The following is a 20,381-nucleotide window of genomic DNA, read 5'->3' as shown; positions in this document are numbered from 1 at the left end:
GTATATACGTTTTCGACCCCCGGTCGGAAATCTCAAGCTTCGCCACTGGTCTGAACCATTAAGAGTCAGTATAATGTTTAGCCGTTCAGAGGCGAATATCTGACCAATTCAGATTAGAGGTCTTAACCATTCAGACTCAGTATAATGTTTAACTATTCGGAGGCAAATGTCTGAACCGTTCAGACATCTGCTCGCGAAATAAAAAATCTGAACCATTAAGTGTTGAACCAATAAGATGTATGAACCATTAAGAGCTAAACAAACAACTCCTAAGTGTTGAACCAATAAGAGGTATCCCACCAGCATTTTTAAATTTTAACCATGATTTAGAAATTTTAAAAAGAGTTAATTGCAAATCATATTCGACTAATTAAAAATGTTGGACAAACTCCATAAATGATATCGTGTGGTGGTAAGTAGGGATGAGCATAAGTACATACTCAGCTTCTTGGGGTTTCAGGATGCAGAATTTGCTTCTTGGGTTGCAAAGATTCAAGTGAAACTTTAACCGTTCAGTGAGCGATAACAAACTTAGGAAAGTTTGTAGACCAGAGTGATAACGCGTTGAAAAACAAGTTGGGTAGAGAAAAGGTGCCACTTACCGACTTTTTGAGAGGCAACTTCAAGAAGTCCACACCAATGCAATTCTCAAAAGTCAAAAATGAACCCACTGTATCTTACGGTACATACACCTCAATACGATTTGATGAACGCGTTAACCAATCATTTTACCAAACTAAAAGTCATAATATGCTTATTTAGTTCCTTACTAGTAATTTCCAAAGTTCAACATATTATCCTTGATATATCATACAATAATACGAAACTACACGATGTAATCAAAGTCATCATCATCCTTCGCGAAAACCTCGCCATAGCCTGCAATAAGAGACCTGGCATGCTCCCGCGCGCTACAAAAAAAAAAAATTAAGTACATTAAAGTTTTGATTTATGTGGCAGCGTCCATGTACTTCTGCAACATACATAACGGGCTGTATATAAACTCATGATAAAGGTATGCATAGAGCTTTTAAAAGAGAAAGGAACATACTATCTCCAGCCAGGTGGCAACAAATGGCGGAAAAGGCGACAAGTCACCATAAGTACATACTCAGCTTGTTGCAAATCGGCTTGAAGGCTGAGATTGGGCCAATTAGGATCGTCCATGATGTCAGCTATCTCCTTAACACGCTCATATACACACAACAGAAGTGGAGGACGAGGCACTATATACATATACATGTTTAGAGTTAGAAAAACATAATCATGTTGCAGCTGGCAAGCAGGCACTATTTATATGTTTTAGCGAGTCAAATTACCTTGAGGCACATAAGAATGAGAAGGAATCGTCTTAGTGAAGTCGGCCATCTGTAGTTGGGAAAATAAACCAAAATTACCTAGATGATTAACACAATACAATGACGATAAATATCATATATATAATATAGCATGCATTGATAATTACTTCTTCCATCACTGTGATATCTCCCTTGTTCGGTGATGATGCCTTCTTCTTCTTCTTACTTTCGGAAAGACGCATCCTGGCAAACCTTTTCTCCATCTAAAAAAATTGGCATATGTATATGTTCAAAAAGAAACGATAATAAAAGCTTTCACCGATGATGATGATGATGATGTTCTTACCTCCTCGGATTCAAATTCAGAATGATGAGGTGTTGCCGGTATCCCATTAATCTTACTGCTCACCAACAAAACACAACACAAAACAAATCACAGTTAGTACCTACGAAATCATTCATTCAATCAATCAATAAACACAAACGGATACGCACAAGTGGCTTCTGCGCGCGGGGCCACGAGCCATGGCGAAACACCAATGCGACCAAAGAAGGGTTAGGAAAATTTACGATCATGCAGAAAAAAAAAAAAAAAAACCCTAACTGAACGAAAAGAAAAGGGTGTCTCTATTTTACATCAGATTAACATCTTTACCCTTGTTGTATGCACATATCATGCAGAAAAAAAAACCCTAACTGAACGAAAAGAAAAGGGTGTCTCTATTTTACATCAGATTACATCTTTACCCTTGTTTAAAGGGTATGCACATATTACAAGTTTGGATCAGTTTATGGTTGAACTCGCAAACCCGTTTAGCTAAACGAGTTGGTGGATTGACCCGTTTAAACTATTTATATTAAATTATAATTTTTACAATATGTTTTATGTAATAAATTAAATTTGGTGTGTATTTTATGTCATTACTAGGTTATAACCCCGTGTATTACACGGGTTGAAAAAAAAAATACAATTTTACATACTAAATAATAAAATAATATATCTTTAAAAATCTCATTTATTATATGGGTTGAATAAATGTAATTTTATATATTAAATAAAAAAAATATTATATTTTTAAGAATCTCGTGTATTGTATGTGTTGAATAAATGTAGTTTATATACTAAATAATAAAAAGTTAAATCTTTAAAAACTCTGTGTATTACAAGAGTTGAATAAATGTAATTTTAGATTAATAGTATATTAAATAAATATAATTTTGGATTAATAGTATATTACATAAATATAATTTTGGATAAAGTCTTATATATATAAATTTTAAGTAATCAATATATTTGATAAATAATAAAAACTAGAATTACGACCCGCCGCAATGCGGCGGGGATTCTTTAGTTATAACTAAGTCAATTTAGGACGCGCACGTTACGTTGAACCTGTCAAACGGGAAAAAAATAGACGAAGTAAAAACCAAAGACGCACGCTAAGTTGAACACGTTACGTTGCGTCGTGTTAACTCGCAAAATTTAGAACGAAACGTGAAAACGCTAAACCAAAGACGCACGTTGCGATGTGTTAGGCCTCCTAATCCAAGATCTCACTCAGCTGAAGCAACCAAAAGGTGTGCGGAATCCACCTGATGATCAACCACTGTAGATGAACACAAGAAAGCAAGGATTTGAGAGAGAAATCAAGAATACATAGAGTATTCTTGATGAAGATGAATGACGTCACTCACACAAAGCGCCGCCAGACAAAAAGCACAATGATTAGGGCACAGAAATTCACACAGAAATCGTTACCTTGTCTATTCCATATTAAAGTATATATACAAGGTGAAACTCAGACTTTCCTCACCAAATAGAAAGTCCGAACAAAACATAAAGCACAAAGCCTTACTACAAAACTCAGACAAACCAAGACTAAACAAACTCAGACAAGACTAGTCCAAATAAACTCTGTCTAAAATTAAACTCTTTCCAAATAAACTCTATGCAAATAAACTCTTTCTACAAAACCTTCTAGAAGCTCTTCCATTAAACTCTTTCTAGAAAACCTTCTAGAAGCTCTTCAAATAAACTCTTTCTAAACTTTGGACAATGTTCAATAAAGACCCTTGATGTTGGAAGCCTTGCACTTATCACCCAAAAGTGCATTAACAAACTCCCCCTTGATCAGTGCATGGTCTTCATTGAACTTGAGATCTTCAATTCCTCTTTGAAAAGTCGCTACCTGCCCAGACATGGTTCTTCACACAGAACTGGACCACCTTGATGAACTGGTCCGCAAGAACTCGATCCTCTGCATTGTATTTCAGGGGCAGGCGACGAAGCTTCTTCAAGTGTCCTTCCCTCAAGTTTGCGAGCCAAATCGGATCCAGCACCTTAGCAATCTCCTCCGTCACTTTCGTTTTAGAAATCACTGCTTCCCCAGTCTTGAGATGAACGGTCCAGATGCACACAGCTTCTCCAAAAATTCCATCTTGAGATGAACGATCCAGATGCACACAGCTTCTCCAATCTTCCATCTTGAGATGAACGATCCAGACCTGAAACACTTAACCCAGGATTAAGAAACTTGACCCCGAAGATATCGGCCCAAACCTGGATCCCAAAATAAATTCCAATACCCCAGAATAAACAACTTAAATATTAAACAACCAACATTTAATAACTTGTTTAAACAATTTTCACAACCCTAGAGTATTCTTAATAAGATAACTCGCACATAGAAACAAGAAAGCAAAATCTTTTTGTGATTTTTCAATTTTTTTTTTTTGACTGAAAGGAAATAAAACCTAGAACGTATTTACACTAATTATCCTTTTGTGAAGTCGGAGCAAGGAATCATATCGATTTTTCTGTCGGTATCCAACACCGAAACCACAGCATTTAGCTTTAATGTTTTAGACTAATGTTGACAGTTCAAGACATTCAACGGTATTGTGGTCCACTTAAGTTTTAGCACGCTTTCGAACACTGTTTTCGAGATATGGAATTAAGTGTATTAAGCTGACATTAACTGTGTTTACCCACCTCAGAATATACTCCCGTATCAAGGTATGCGCGAGAGATCATCTTACTGGTGAGTATACCATTTATCATCTGTTTTTGACGTATAAGCTAATGTGAGATACTCACTTATTTGAATTTCAGATGCAAAGGGCACAGGAGCAAGTCATTTGTGATAGAATCACTTATTGAGGATAGACTTGACTCCCGCAAGATTTTGAGGGACATGTGATTGTTTATCACTTATTCGGGTCGGATGCATCATATTTTGAAGATATTTACACGTATGTATGGTATCATGGAAGATCTAGACTTGCGTCCCCGTTATTATCGGTAAAAGAAGCAACCATGATACCCAGATGATAAACAGCATAAAGACCACGTATCTCAGAACCTCGACAATCTATCAAACGAAATTACGGTACCAAGACCATATATCCGAGAGATGCGCCACACGAGCTACGCAGTTCATTATGTTTATATACCAAAAACAGGTTCTTATTTACGCGTAAAACCTACCGATGCAACGTATAATGAAGCTGCCACATTTAACAGTTAATCTCATATATATATAGCCATAGTCCTGCACCAGATACGACTAACCGATGTACTATCATTTCCCTTATATCTCAACACGACTTCATTTTAGATTTTTCATATGTTTTTGTATTTTTCTGAAATTTATCCTACAACTAAGTAAAATATTTTTGGAGTTTTTCAATATTTCGAAAACGGTAAGAACTATACAGAAAAGATAAAATAAAGTTTCTATGCGAGTTTTGAAAGCATTTTACTCTGGGTTGATCATGCCAATCATTCGGACCAGATTTTCAAATCTAGCCCGATCGAATGTTTTCGTAAACAGGTCGGCAAGATTATCCAAGGTGCCTACCCTAACCACTTCTATCAACCCCTTCTCAGCACAGTCGCGAATAAAGTGATGCCTAACATCTATGTGCTTAGTGCGTGAGTGATTTACCGGATTGTTTGTTATGGAAATGGCAGAGTTATTATCAACAAGGATAGGAGTTCGAGTAAAATTCAAACCGTAGTCCCTCATTTGCTGCTGAATCCACAAAACCTGAGCACAACAGCTTGAAGCAGCAATGTACTCGGCCTCGCACGTGGATAGAGAAACGGCAACTTGCTTTTTGCATTGCCAAGAGACAAGACGGTTTCCAAGAAGTTGTGCGCCGCCAGAGGTTGACTTTCTGTTCATCCGGCACCCTCCAAAATCTGCGTCAGCATACGCCATCAAATCCAGACCACCTTCAGCTGGATACCACAATCCAAGCTTAGGCGTTCCTTTCAGATATCTGAAGATACGCTTGACAGCTTTCAAGTGCGACTCCTTCGGAGTTGATTGGTACCTAGCACACAAACAAACAGAGAACATAATATCTGGTCGTGAAGCAGTAAGATACATCAATGAACCTATCATTGCTCGATATAGAGTCGGATCCACTTCAGGATCTTTCTCATCATCGGGTGAAAGCTTGAGATTTGTCGGTAGAGGCGTGTCATAGGGTAAGCTATCTTCCAATCCAAATCTTTTGAGAATCTCGTGGACATACTTTGTCTGGTGCACGTACGTCCCGGTTTTTTCTTGACTCACTTGAAGACCTAGAAAGAATGATAACTCGCCCATCGTGCTCATTTCAAACTTTGACTTCATCACCTTCTCAAACTCACGACACAACTCTTCATTTGAAGAACCAAAGATTATGTCATCAACGTAAATTTGCACGATCAGAAAATCTCCCCCTTTCTTCAAAATGAACAGTGTGGAGTCGATTGCACCACGCGAGAACCCATGCTCCAAAAGATGCTTTGACAACGTCTCGTACCATGCTCGAGGGGCCTGATGGAGCCCGTAGAGAGCCTTGTCCAACAAATAGACCTTGTTGTCTGACCCTGGAGCTTCGAAACCCGGCGGTTGGGACACATACACAGTTTCATGCAATTTCCCATAAAGGAAGGCGCTTTTCACATCCAACTGATAGACTTTGATACGCATGTGGGCAGCAAAGGCTAGAAACAAACGAATAGCTTCCAGTCTTGCCACCGGTGCATAAACTTCTGTACAATCAATCCCTTCTTCCTGATTGAAGCCTTGAACAACCAAACGTGCTTTGTATCTGACAACGACACCCTTATCGTCTTTCTTGCACTTGAAGACCCATTTCGTGTTGATTACATGCTGGCCCTTAGGAAGATCGACCAAATTCCACACCTTTAACTTGTCGAACTGAGCTAACTCTTCTTGCATCGCCTCACACCAAGAATTATCCTTCAGAGCCATTTGATAGTTCTTCGGCTCTATCTGAGAGATAAAACATTCATGTAGGCTAAGATTGTAGATTTCCTCTTTCTTGATAGCAGAGAATAAACATTGCATTTCTGAAATACTCCTTCGCGTTTGCACTCCCGCAGTTGGATTCCCAATAATATTATCAACAGGATGATGAATATTTGTTCTTGGAACTGGGATTGCCGGAGCTTGAAGATTGTTTCCCAAATTCGATTGAATCTCCCCCTCAGCATGTGCATTACTACTAGAAGCTCCACCATTACTAGAAGACGCATCAACATTTGGATATGCTGAAAAGTCAACGTATAGATCTCCACTTGTAGTTTGAGCAGCTGCATTGGGGATCTGCTCAGCAACAACATCATTTACGGTCGAAGAATCAGCGACTGGAACACTCGAAGACACATTTGTAGGAATACTTGCTCTCCAGCTCGCATCCACTTCATCTTGGTTCACAAGATGTGTGTATACAACCTCCGAATCTTCTTCAAGTTGTTTTTCACTAAGTGGTTCATTTTTCGCAGATGCACATGGCCCATTCTCCTATGCCAGAGATACGATTGATCTTCAGTCGCCTTTGAAAGAAGACAAGTCACTGGAGCAGATGAGTTAACCAACGGGCGCATATCCATGACATATGTGTTATTCACCCTTGGAGCCCTCATAACGATCCAATCTTCAGGAACAACAAATCCCGGACGCAAAACGAAGCAAGCTTTATCAGTGAAAAGCATCGTGTACTTGTTATCACAAATTTGAGAAACCGACATCAAGTTATGCTTCAGTTCTTCAACGTAGTTCACTTTATGCAGCGTGATTTTTCCATTCGACACGGAGCCTTCACCGGTGATGTAACCACCCTTTTCACCGGCAAAATTCACATAACCACCACGAAATTGTTTAAAACTGTTCAATAATTCTTTATTTCCTGTCATGTGTCTGGAACAGCCACTATCGATATACCAAATATAGATAGCCCTCTTCAGCTGCTCCTACACTCCCCAACAAAAATTTAGTTAGAGTGTGGGACCCAAGCCATGATGGTCTTGGGTCGTCCTGATTCGTCAACATAAGAAAACTCTTTGAAATAACCATCATCGCCTCTGTGTCCACCATTTCCATTTCGGAAATTGTTGGAATGAGTCCCCGCAAATCGTGGATTATACGGAGTTGACGATCTGTTGGTATAACCAGAGTTTCCATACCCTCGGCTTCCATAGTTTTGGTAATTGTAATTTTGATTTCTGGGTTGCTCAAAATTCCTACCAAATCTAGGAGCATCTTCTTGTCTTGAGAATGATCGTGGACGATTATCCGAATGCGGTCTTTGATTTGGAAATCGGGGGGGTGACCCATTTCGATCATTCACGAATCTGTTCTGTGCATGAGGTCGAGCATAGTTGTTGTTCGAACCTCCAGAACGGTTGTCATTCTCAACGCCTTGAAAGGTGACATGATTTTGTCGTCTGTGAGGGGTTTTCTCACGAGTATCATGTCTTTGAGGCACATTTTCTGATCTGTCCCCACGGTTAACAACAACGGGTTTCTCCTCTTGATCCTGATTTTGTTGTGATTTAACATTTGGTTTAACAACTGGTTTTACTTCTTGTTTAATCACTTTGTTTTTCTCAACCTTTTGATTTTTACCATTTTTCTTTTCAACATTAACTGATTCATTTTGTGGTTTGTCAACAAAAGGTTTCTTTTGATCAGGATCAACAAGTGATTTACCCTTGTCATCTGGACAGTCTGCTGCTAAGTGTCCTTTCCCACGACACTTGTAGCATTTGCGAATTTTCGCAGCATTCTTCGGACGTTCCTCATGATCGGTCGAAGATGAAGACGCATTGGTGGGATTTTTCAAAATTTGGTTCACAAACTGTGAGTTGGAACCTGTTTCAATTTTTACTTCTTCTTTGGTAAAATCCTCCCCTTTAACAAACTCTGTTTTAGGGACATTTTTCAAAGCCTTTTTGTTTTTCCCACGTGACTTAGGTTTTGATTTTTCATTTTGAACTTGATTGAAAATTTCCAAAATCTTGTTGCTTATCAAATTTTCAATGTTTTCAAGGTTCACTTCATTTTTCTTAGACAAGCCACTCTTCTTCGACTGATCTGAGTCTGTAACTTCATCTGGTTCAGATTCTGACTCACTTTGTGGTTCAACTGTCAGAGGAGTTTTTGGCACAAAATTTGCCAATTCAGGGTCAATGCTTGGCATTGATGTATAATTATGGTTTACCGGTGGAGGCACCTTATTATAACCAACACCGAACATTTCTTCCTCAGATTCTTTGAGACGTTGGCTATTAATACAGAAATTCATCACTTCAGATGAATCCCTGAACTTTTCAATCTTTCGTTGCAAATCCAAAATCTGATTATCTTTTTCCAAAATGATTTTGTTCTTTTCCAAAACAGAATTTTGACTTGTTTCAAGTTCAGATTTTAATTCCTGATTTCTAAGATTACCCTTAGCCACCAGTCTCTCAAATTCAGAGATATCATTTTTCAGCGCTTTTATCTTAATTCGGTGTTCTTTATCCGAATTAGACAAAACCGCAATGAGTTCTCTGGATTTTTCTAAATCTGCAATTAAGTTTGTGTTATGAAGTGCATATCTATCAATCTTAGTCACAAACTCAACACATCTAGCACATCGCTTATCTACAGAAGATGATTTTACCTCAATGCCAGCCATGAATGCACAAGCCTCGTTTTCTACGGAATTTTCTTCCAACCTTTTAGCTTCTGCATCCGCAAATTGCTGCATTTCAGCTGTGGAGATGTTGAATTCAAAGCGTTCTCCTTTTTCTCCATCTTCTGTCTTGCTAGGCTTCTCAACAGTCTCTTCGATCGAAGGACTTTCATTCTCAGTAACATTTCCCGAATCCAACTCTTCCCCAAGAACTTCAGCTACAACTGCAAGCTCCTCAAGGCTTGTCTCTTCAACAACCTCAAACACTTCTTCGTTCACAATTTCAGCTATGAAAGCTTGTGACACAATAGCTCCTGAAATGTCTTCCAAAGCACAACCCCAGTCATAAGGCTCAGTCACACTCTGTAAAGGTTGAGCCACCATAGCATTGTTTGTCGAAGATGTGGTATTTTCAGACCCACTTGAACGAGCACTTGAGTTGGAGGCAGCATTTGATGTATTGTTTTGAGGTCTTGAGTTGTTTCCTCGGGAGTTGTTGTCAGATCTTTCCATCTTCGGCTTTCGACAATCACGTGCGAAATGCCCGTAGATCCCGCAGTTGTAACATTTTACCTTTGACATGTCGACCCCCATTCGAGTCTTTGTCTGACCTCCTATGAACTTCTTACCCGTCTTCAGCAGAAACTTCTTCGCTCTACGGACTAACAGAGCCATATTGAGCTGTAGATCAAGTTCTTCCATCTCGTCTTGATCTATCTGATCGAAGTCTTCATCGAGACTTGACGGTTCAACGAGTTTCCCAAGACAGAAATTCTCGTATGCAGTCATGAAGGATGCCAACAGACTCATGTTTTCTTCAATCATCTTTAAACAGCTTGCATCAATCTTAGGAATGTTCACACTTGTTCCTTGAGATTTCTGAGCGCCACTAGAAGAGTACATCCCTTGATTTGAATTGGTTGTTCCACTTGAACTGACATTGTTGCTTATGAAGGCGTGTTCACTTGCAGGACCTTCATTTTCCGAATACAAAGCAACACCGACTCCACCATTACTACCCTTATCCGTCGGTTTCGAAGCCTTATACAACTGAGGATCTTGGATCTTCTCGAATTCAGATGCTTGATCTTCCATATTCCAAGCGTAACCCCTCAGCTTCTGAACAACTTCTTCCAATGTAAGCTCTTCGTAGAGAACACCCTCTCTGATCAAAGCGGTGTACATATTCCATTCTCTCGAAAGACAATTCAGAAACTTCTCAACCTTCTCGAATTCAGTGTAGATACCCTCTTTACTTCTATCAAGTTCGCTCAGCAGATGATAAAATCGATTCACTGTGTCATCAAATGACTCATTCTTCAAAGCCTTGAACACAACGAATTGAGTCTTCAAACGTTCGAGACGTCGTTTCTTGTACATTTCGTTTCCTTCATATCTCTGGATCATACTATCCCACAATTCCTTTGAACTATTTCTCTTACGGAACGTATGAAGTATAGACTGTGTCATTGCCATCGTTATCATTGACATAGCTTTCTCTTCACAGTCATAAAACTTCTTCTGGTCGTCAGTAAGCGCCAAGTACGTATCAATCGTCAACGTACGTACTGGAGTAGCTCCACATCCTTTAACGATGCACAACCAGATTTTGATGTCTTTTGCTCGAACATATCTTTCGAAACGCTCCTTCCACTCAGGAAAATCAAGTTCGTTGATCAACAAAGGAGGTTTGTCGCTGCTTCCTACCTCAGCATTGTGCTTGAGGCTTTGCACCATTGTAGTCAGATTGTTGTTTGCCATTTTAGACAACAACAGAGAACTTCAAAACAGTGAAGTGAGCTTCAATCAGAGTGTGAATCCCGGATCACAGAAACCTGAAATTAAACACAGACAACAGAGCTCGGACACAAACACTGTTAGAAAATATAAAACTCAGACACCCTTACTGATTGAAAAATTTCGGACACACTGCACTTATATACCTCAGACTAGAGTAAGAGTATTAAACTCGGACTCTAACTACAGAAAAAGTAAACTCAGACTCAGGACAATCGAATAAATTCGGACTTAAAAGAGAGTTCTAACAAATTCGGGCTCAAAAGTGTCTTAATAAACTCGGACTCAAAAGAGTATTGATAAACTCGGACTCAAGGACATTTAAAAAATTCGGACTCAAAAAGTTTTAAACTCGACACTTAACAAAAGAAATTAAATTTGGACTAAAAGGAACAACTAAAATCGGACCTATATGTTGTATAGATTAAACTCGGACTAAACAGTAATCATTTAAATTCGGACTCTAATATAGAATAAACTCGGTTTAAATTTTAATATTTAAATTCGGACTAGACAAATGTTTAAACTCGGACTAACTATGAATCTATTTAAAATCGGACTTCAAACTTATATGATAAACTCGGCCAAACAACTACTTAAATTAAACTCGGACAGAACAATAAACACTAATATACTCGGACTCAAACTATCGGACAATACAAGAGAAAATTAAACTCAGACTGATATATCTAATAAACTCGGTCCTACTGAATCTAATAAACTCGGTTGAACTAATAATAAAATAAAATCGGACTAACTGAATAAACAATAACCTCGGACTCAAAAACAAATTAAACTTAGACAAAGTAAAACTCAGACACAATTTTCCTAAAAATAGAAAAATTTGGACAAACCAAAACACAAACTCAGACTCTACTAACCCTAAATGGAAAACTCAGACTAGGGAAAAAAAAAACTCAGACTGATTGAAACTCAGACAAGTTTCAAAACTCAGAAGGAACCAATCTTCGGAGTATCTCCCCAATGTGACTACACACTGGTTCAATAATACCCCGGAGACACAAACACAAAGTGTAAACCTCAGACCAAGCTTCCAAAGATCAAAACTCAGAACTTTATCTCCTTCAAAGCTCTGTATGAACAAGAACAAAAACCCCTGTAAAACCCAGATGAAGAAAACACTAAAAACTCACTAAACTACTCAAAATCCATCATCCAAACACTAGAAATGAATGAAGAATCATGAATAACACACAAAAACTCACTAAAATCTCACTAAACCCTATCAAAGTATGAACTAATCTCACCAAAACCTTCAAACTAAGAACACCTACAGTAGTATGAGCACACTGCTCTGATACCACTTGTTAGGCCTCCTAATCCAAGATCTCACTCAGCTGAAGCAACCAAAAGGTGTGCGGAATCCACCTGATGATCAACCACTGTAGATGAACACAAGAAAGCAAGGATTTGAGAGAGAAATCAAGAATACACAGAGTATTCTTGATGAAGATGAATGACGTCACTCACACAAAGCGCCGCCAGACAAAAAGCACAATGATTAGGGCACAGAAATTCACACAGAAATCGTTACCTTGTCTATTCCATATTAAAGTATATATACAAGGTGAAACTCAGACTTTCCTCACCAAATAGAAAGTCCGAACAAAACATAAAGCACAAAGCCTTACTACAAAACTCAGACAAACCAAGACTAAACAAACTCAGACAAGACTAGTCCAAATAAACTCTGTCTAAAATTAAACTCTTTCCAAATAAACTCTATGCAAATAAACTCTTTCTACAAAACCTTCTAGAAGCTCTTCCATTAAACTCTTTCTAGAAAACCTTCTAGAAGCTCTTCAAATAAACTCTTTCTAAACTTTGGACAATGTTCAATAAAGACCCTTGATGTTGGAAGCCTTGCACTTATCACCCAAAAGTGCATTAACACGATGTGTTAAGTCACAAAATTTAGAACGAAGCATAAAGCGAAAAAATTGCGTAAAATGAGAACTATAAAGGAACAAAGTTGAAAGCAAAAAAAGTTGTGAGGATGGATTGCAAAAGATAAAAAGTTTTGTGTTAAAAGTAAAAAAACAAATAGTTTTGAGTTAAAAGTAATTTATGAAATACTTTTGGGTGAAAAGTAAAAAATCAATTTTTTTTTGAAAAACCCCCAAAGCGAAGGATACAACAACCATATGCATAACCATTTTTTCTTTGAAAAACCCCTAAAGCCAAGATTAAAACACATAAGTAAAAAAAATCAAAATGGTTAAATCGCAAAAGATAGAAACTTTTGAATTAGTGAATTAGAAGTAAAAGATCAAATTAATCAAAGGGGTTAAATTACCAAAGATTAAAACTTTAAACTTAAATTGTCAAAGATTAAAACTTTAGGGTTAAAAAGGAAACAAAGATTAAAATTTTTAAATTTGAATTATCAAAGAATAAAACTGTAGGGTAAATTGTCAAAGATTAAAAGTTTAGGGTTAAAAAAACAAAGATTAGAAGTTTAAACTTAAATTGTTAAACATTAAAAGTTTAGGGTTAAAAAAGAAAATTTCCTTTTTTTTTTGAAACACTCCCAAAGCAAACATTACAACTCATATATGCATTATTAAGTTGCTTCTTTTATAGTGTTTAATACTAATAATAGTAAAACAAATCTAATTTATATACTAAATAATAAAACAATATATCTTTAAAAACTCATTTATTACACGGATTGAATAAATATAATTTTATATATTAAATAATAAAAATTATTACCAATGGGGTGGTGGTCCATTGGCAAAGGCAAAACCTTTACGCTCTGTTCCCGATACTCATTTAATAGGGGGAGGGGAGGGAAAAGAGATGAAAATATGAAAAACCATGTTCCCGAGTTTCATTTAACATGGGGAGGGAGGGAAAATGGAAGAAAATATGACCAAATATGACCATATATTCATCCTCCCAAATTAGAGAGATTAGGAGAGAAAATTTTCCTTCCTCTCCCGTTCCCTTACCTCCCCCTGTTAAATGACTCGGGAACATAGTGTTAAATACATTGGAAGGAGGAAGTCTTGGGTTCAAGTCTCACAAAACAGCAGGGAAAAAAATAATTTGCCGTTCAAAAAAAATAATAATAAATATTAGGGTAAATTACTTTTTGAGTCTCTGTGTTTTAGTGGTTTTAACCAGTTGAGTCCAAAAGCAAAAAGTTTAACGACCTGAGTCCCTATAAGCATTTTCATTAACCATTTCAGTCATTTTAAGTCCAAATTTTAACCTTTTGAGTCCAATTTTTTGGACTCAAATCGTTATAAAATGAATGGTTAGGGATTCAGGGCGTTAAACTTTTTTTATTTTGGACTCAAGTGGTTAAAACCACTAAAACACAGAGACTCAAAAAGTAATTTACTCTAAATATTATATCTTTAAGAACCCTGTGTATTGTATGAATTGAATAAATTTAATTTGTATACCAAATAATAAAAAAGTTAAAAAACTTTGTGTACTACACGAGTTGAAGAAATATAATTTTGGATAAAGTCTTATATATAACCAAATAATGAAACAATATATATTTAAAAATCTCGTTTAGTACATTGGTTGAATAAATGTAATTTTATATATTAAATAATAAAACAATAAATATAATTTTGGATAAAGTCTTATATATAATAAATGTAATTTTGGATTAATAGTATATTAAATAAATATAAATTTGGATAAAGTCTTATATATAAAAAATTAAGTAATTGATATATTTGATAAATAATAAAACAATAATAATAATAATAATAATAATAATAATAATAATAATAATAATAATAATAATAATAATAATAATAATAGTAAAAAAATTCTCATACATGTATATATATTATCAATTATGTTATCCAAAATTTTTTTATTCAATTAAAATTTTTCTATTTAATATTATCTATAATTATTAGAAGACAAATATAAAAAAAATGCAAAAAAAAAAAAAAAAACCATAAAAATAGGTGCCTCTAATGAATGGCACGTGTCAAATATTGATTTCTTTTATTATATAGTATAGATTATAACTAAAAAAATTGACATAAGATTTTATAATCTAAATGTAAAAATTGACATAAGATTTTATAATCTAAATGTAATTGTATTATATTAATTTATGGGAAAAAATATAAAAAATTCGGGTTGAACGGGTTGTGTTCATCGGACATGTATTATTGATAGACATAGAGCATCATTGGTTTACAAGATCATATGCATATGCACCTAGTTTTCATTCTTTTATGAAATGTTAACCGCGTGACTGATCCACTTACGCAAATGATAATCTTACTTCTTTTTATGTCACCCTCAAAATATAATTGGTTGAATGTTTAGTTGAACTCAGTATGAAAATATCTTAGCTCAATTTGAAAAAAAGAGTATCTGAATCTGAATCAACCGGCTGTGGGTATATTAACTACTATCAAAATTGAAAACCAGTATTTTGATTTTTTTTAATAACTATTGTATTTTTGCCCATTTTATTTGCTATAGCGTAAAACGAAATCCGAATCTACTCATTCATAAATTTTTGGATCGAATGCCACATCTATATTGCGAATAGCTCCAATGCCGCTTATAAGGGTGTAAGGGGCACTCACCTAAGAGGGGAGTCCCCTCTCTTACGCCCAACTAATCCTCGTGTGCCACGTCAACTCCCCTCTTAAACTCCCCTCACACCTCAATTTGATGGCGGCACTCCCCTCTTAGGTGACTTGTTTTTTTATTAAAAAAAAAAGTTTTCATTGGTTGATTGAATGGGGCCCAATTGATGAGTTTTATAGGGGGATATATGCAATTGACCCTAAGTAAAAAAAAAAAATCGGTTCGTAATGGGTCGGGTCGGGTCATGTAAAACAAACGAACATCAAACTAAATTTATATAATCATCAAAAACATGTCAAACCTTGGTACAAACATAATTAAAACGTCGACGCCCTACGGGTTTTCATTTTTTGAAATCTATCCAAAACATCATCTAAAACTAATTTCTTAAGTCATTCTTTCTCTATATAACATAATTTCATCGCTCCATAACATAATGTTTCAAATTAATTTTAATTTTCAACTATTCAAGCCCTGAAAATCATAACGTAAGTTGTAATCACCCTAAAAATATATAAAAAACATAATCACCCTAAAAATAAATAAACAACATAATCACCCTAAAAATCATCTAAACAACCATAAACGTCAAAACATACAAAATTTCAAACCTATTTAACAACTTTATTACCCTTTTTTCTCCTACAATATCAACCAAAATCATCAAAATAACAAAGAAACTTACCCGTGTTCGGATTCCGGTTAGATTTGGTGTCAAATGACGGTGGTATGGTGGCTGATTACGGTGGTCGCCTGCTGCTGGACTGTTTTCGCTGGGTAATGTTGTGCTCTATTGATTTCTCGGTCCCTCTAGTCGGGTGGGCGCCGGCCGGTCTTTCGACCAGATCCCCCTAAAAACCGTACGTGCGGGTCTCCCCGCATGCGGCTCACGCCATTCGAGGTGGCCCAGCCCAGCATTCATTCTAAAATCCTGTAGTGAAATTGAGACTGCTCGACTTCGGAAGCAAATTCGCGTGTAGGCACCGCTGTCTATATAATTTAGCTAGTATTTTTTTTTTTAAATAGAAGTTTACTAAAAAAATTTAAAATATAAATTGATAACACTTTTTACCTAAGGGGTGCGGACGAAAAATTTCAAGGGCGCGGTCGAAAAATTCCAAGGGGTGCGACGGGATTTTCGACGGAACTTAGCACTAAATTTTTTTCCTCGGGGGTGCGCCCGCCCACCTTGGGCTGGGCTTGGGTCCGCCCCTGACCTTATCGCCTTTTGTCTGGAACAACTTGTACCGACACAGAACCTCTACCGGACAAAAAGCACGTGCTTTTGCGCCGTTTTAAACCTCATCGCCTTGGTGCACTTCCCGCTTTCTAAAACCAAAATCAAACCGTCTAACAGCTTAGCAACAGTAACATAGTAACGGTGGTGATAACAATATTTTGTTAAGATAAAATCATCTATTCCGCAGTGAATTGATATAGTTTAGGTTGAATAAATGAGACCCAGAGATAAAAATGCAAAATTTCTTTTCAGAAGACATCAAAAGTCAAAACCTAATTCTACAAACCATCGAGCAAAACCCCAACAAAAATATCTAATTATATACCTTATCAACATTCAAGATATCATTAAAACAACAAATTATCAAGTAACATTTAAATTTCAAGCAGATTATTATGCTCCAATTAAATCAAATCATTCAAATGTAAATTTGGGGAAAATGTGAGGATTATTACCTAGCTGCAAAATTGCAAGAATTTGAGCAACACCAGCTATCAAATTGTGAGAGTGATGCAATTTGTAAGATATATACACAAACGCCATGAAAATCAACTTGATGACGATCAGAGAATGGCTGATCATTGGCTATTTATTCAACAACTTCATATAAGAGGTAGGTTACGGTATAGTTACGACGCCAAGGACACGCGGCCTCTTACAAAAAGCTTACAACCCATAAAATATAACGTACAAACCACAATAGCATAAAAAACAGAAAAAGCAAGAAGTTTAACACACATATGCATAAACCTATTGTAAATTAGAGTATATGTAAATGTAAATTAATCCCACCAGCATCTTTAACCATGATTTTAAAAAGATTTAATTGCAAATCATATTCGACTAATTAAAAATGTTGGACAAACTACTTAAATGATATGGGGTTTCAGGATGCAGAATTTGCTTCTTGGGTTGCAAAGATTCAAGTGAAATTTAACCGTTCAGTGAGCGATAACAAACTTAGGGAAGTTTGTAGACCAGAGTGATAAGGCGTTGAAAAACAAGTTGGGTAGAGAAAAGGTGTCACTTACCGACTTTTTGAGAAGTCCACACCAATGCAATTCTCAAAAGTCAAATGAACCCACTGTATCTTACGGTACATACACCTCAATACGATTGACGAAATCATTTTACCAAACTAAAAGTTAAAATATATGTTTATTTAGTTTCTTACTAGTAATTTCCAAACTTCGAAATATTATCCTTGATATATCATACAATAACACGAAACTACACGATGTAATCAAGGTCATCATCATCCTTCGTGAAAACCTCACCATAGCCTGCAATAAGAGACCTGGCATGCTCCCGCGCGCTACAAAAAAAATATATATATATATAAGTCATTATAGTTTTGATTTATGTGGCAGCGTTCTGCAACATACATTATGGGCTGTATATAAACACATGATAAAAGTATGCATAGAGCTTTTAAAAGAGAAAGGAACATACTATCTCCAGTCAGTTGGCAAAAAATCGCGGAAATGGCGACAAGTCACCATAAGCACATACTCAGCTTGATCCACATCAGTTTGAAGGTTGCGATTGGGCCAATTAGGATCGTCCATGATGTCAACTATCCTCTTAACTTGCTCATATACACCCAACAGAAGTGGAGGTCGAGGCACTATATACATATACATGTTTAGAGTTAGAAAAACATAATCATGTTGCAGCTGCTGGCAAGCAGGCACTATTTATATGTTTTAGCGAGTGAAATTACCTTGAGGCACATAAGAATGAGAAGGACTCATCTTAACAAAGTCGGCCAGCTGTAGTTGGGAAAATAAACCAAAATTACCTAGATGATTAACACAATACAATGATGATAAATATCATATATATAATATAGCATGCGTTGATAATTACTTCTTCCATCACTGTGATATTTCCCTTGTTCGGTGATGATGCCTTCTTCTTAATGTTCCCACTTTCGGAAAGACGCATGTTGGCAACCCTTTTCTCCAGCTAAAAAAATTGGCAGATGAGATTAAAAACTAAATATGATTGATTGTGCACTACAAGGGTTTGTTTCTAATGTAGTTTGAAATTAAATAAAAAAAAAACAAAAAACAAAGTAGTGACAAGTCATTTGATTGTGTAATCTGGAATTCAAAAGGCATGGCTTTAACAAAAACTAAAAATATAGTATACTAATTTCTGTGTTCGATTTATCTAAACATTATCATCACAAAAAACTTAAAACAAAACACATGAAATTAAATGATTTGATAATTAAAATTCAAAATAACAAGTCTTTGTTTGTTTTATGGGAAATTAAACTGACCCCATAATAATAACAGAAAACATATATGTGTTGGAAAATCAATAACACTAACAAGCGGCATATGTATATGTTCAAAAAGAAACGATAATAAAAGCTTTCACCGATGATGATGATGATGATGTTCTTACCTCCTCGGATTCAAATTCAGAATGATTTGGTGTTGCCGGTATCCCATTAATCTTACTGCTCACCAACAAAACACAACACAACACAAAACAAATCACAGTTAGTACCTACGAAATCATTCAATCAGTCAATCAATAAACACAAACGGATACGCACAAGGGGCTCCTGCGCACGGGTCCACGAGCCATGGCGAAACACCAATGCGACCAAAGAAGGGGGACGAAAATTTACGATCATGCAGAAAAAAACCCTAACTGAACGAAAAGAAATGGGTGTCTCTATTTTACATCTTTACCCTTGTTTAAAGGGTATACACATATTACAAGTTCGTATCAGTTTCTGGTTGAACTCACAAACCCGTTTAGCTAAACAAGTTGGGTTTAGGTCAACCCGATCGGGTTGACGGATTGACCCGTTTAACCCATTTATATTAAATTATATTTTTTACAATATGTTTTTTGTAATAAATTAAATTTGGTGTGTATTTTATGTTATTACTAGGTTATAACCCCGTGTATTACACGGGTTAAAAAAAATACAATTTTACATACTAAATAATAAAACAATATATCTTTAAAAATCTCATTTATTACATGGATTGAATAAATGTAATTTTATAAATTAAATAATAAAAAAATATTATATTTTTAAGAATCTCGTATATTGTATGGGTTGAATAAATGTAGTTTATATACTAAATAATAAAAAGTTAAATCTTTAAAAACTCTGTGTATTACAAAAGTTGAATAAATGTAATTTTAGATTAATAGTATATTAAATAAATATAATTTTGGATTAATAGTATATTACATAAATATAATTTTGGATAAAGTCTTATATATATAAACTAGGTTAGAACCCCGTGTATTACACGGAATGAATAAATGTAATTTTATATACTAAATTAAAACAATTATTTTTAAAAAAACTCGTTTATTACACTGGTTTAACAAATGTAATTTTATATATTAAATAATAAAAAAATTATATCTCTAAGAACCCAATAATGTTAAAATTAGTGCAATTTCACTTTTGCTCTCCGAGTGTCCACGCATAT

The 20,381-nt window shown here is 35.8% G+C and overlaps 1 protein-coding gene across 2 annotated transcripts; it reads right to left on the bottom strand.

Moving 5' to 3' along the window:
* Nucleotides 1-770: 770 nt before the first annotated feature.
* On the bottom strand, nt 771-19,607 carry LOC110937655. Of its 2 annotated transcripts, none has more exons than XM_035988719.1 (6): nt 19,481-19,607; nt 19,327-19,381; nt 18,781-18,879; nt 1,320-1,368; nt 1,052-1,226; nt 771-911 (listed from the first exon to the last, which is right to left on the bottom strand). In XM_035988719.1, exons 1-6 carry the CDS (start codon nt 19,510-19,512, stop codon nt 827-829), a joined length of 495 nt encoding a protein of 164 aa, XP_035844612.1. In that variant the 5' UTR covers nt 19,513-19,607; the 3' UTR covers nt 771-826. The 2 variants fall into 2 exon arrangements, with proteins under 2 accessions (XP_035844612.1, XP_022035801.1); XM_022180109.2 differs by lacking the exons at nt 18,781-18,879; nt 19,327-19,381; nt 19,481-19,607 and adding exons at nt 1,466-1,561; nt 1,645-1,699; nt 1,794-1,894.
* Nucleotides 19,608-20,381: the final 774 nt, after the last annotated feature.

The sequence above is a fragment of the Helianthus annuus genome, chromosome 4 (genome assembly GCF_002127325.2).
Source record: "Helianthus annuus cultivar XRQ/B chromosome 4, HanXRQr2.0-SUNRISE, whole genome shotgun sequence".
NCBI lineage: Eukaryota > Viridiplantae > Streptophyta > Magnoliopsida > Asterales > Asteraceae > Helianthus > Helianthus annuus.
This window is presented reverse-complemented; position numbering and strand designations above follow the sequence as displayed.

Coding starts and splice junctions, on each gene's coding strand:
- LOC110937655 (XM_035988719.1), bottom strand. CDS start 19,512: ATGGCTCGTGGACCCGTGCGCAGGAGCCCCTT. Junction 18,880..19,326: donor CTGAATTTGAATCCGAGGAG/GTAAGAACATCA, acceptor CAATTTTTTTAG/CTGGAGAAAAGGGTTGCCAA. Junction 1,369..18,780: donor ATATCACAGTGATGGAAGAA/GTAATTATCAAC, acceptor TCCCAACTACAG/ATGGCCGACTTCACTAAGAC.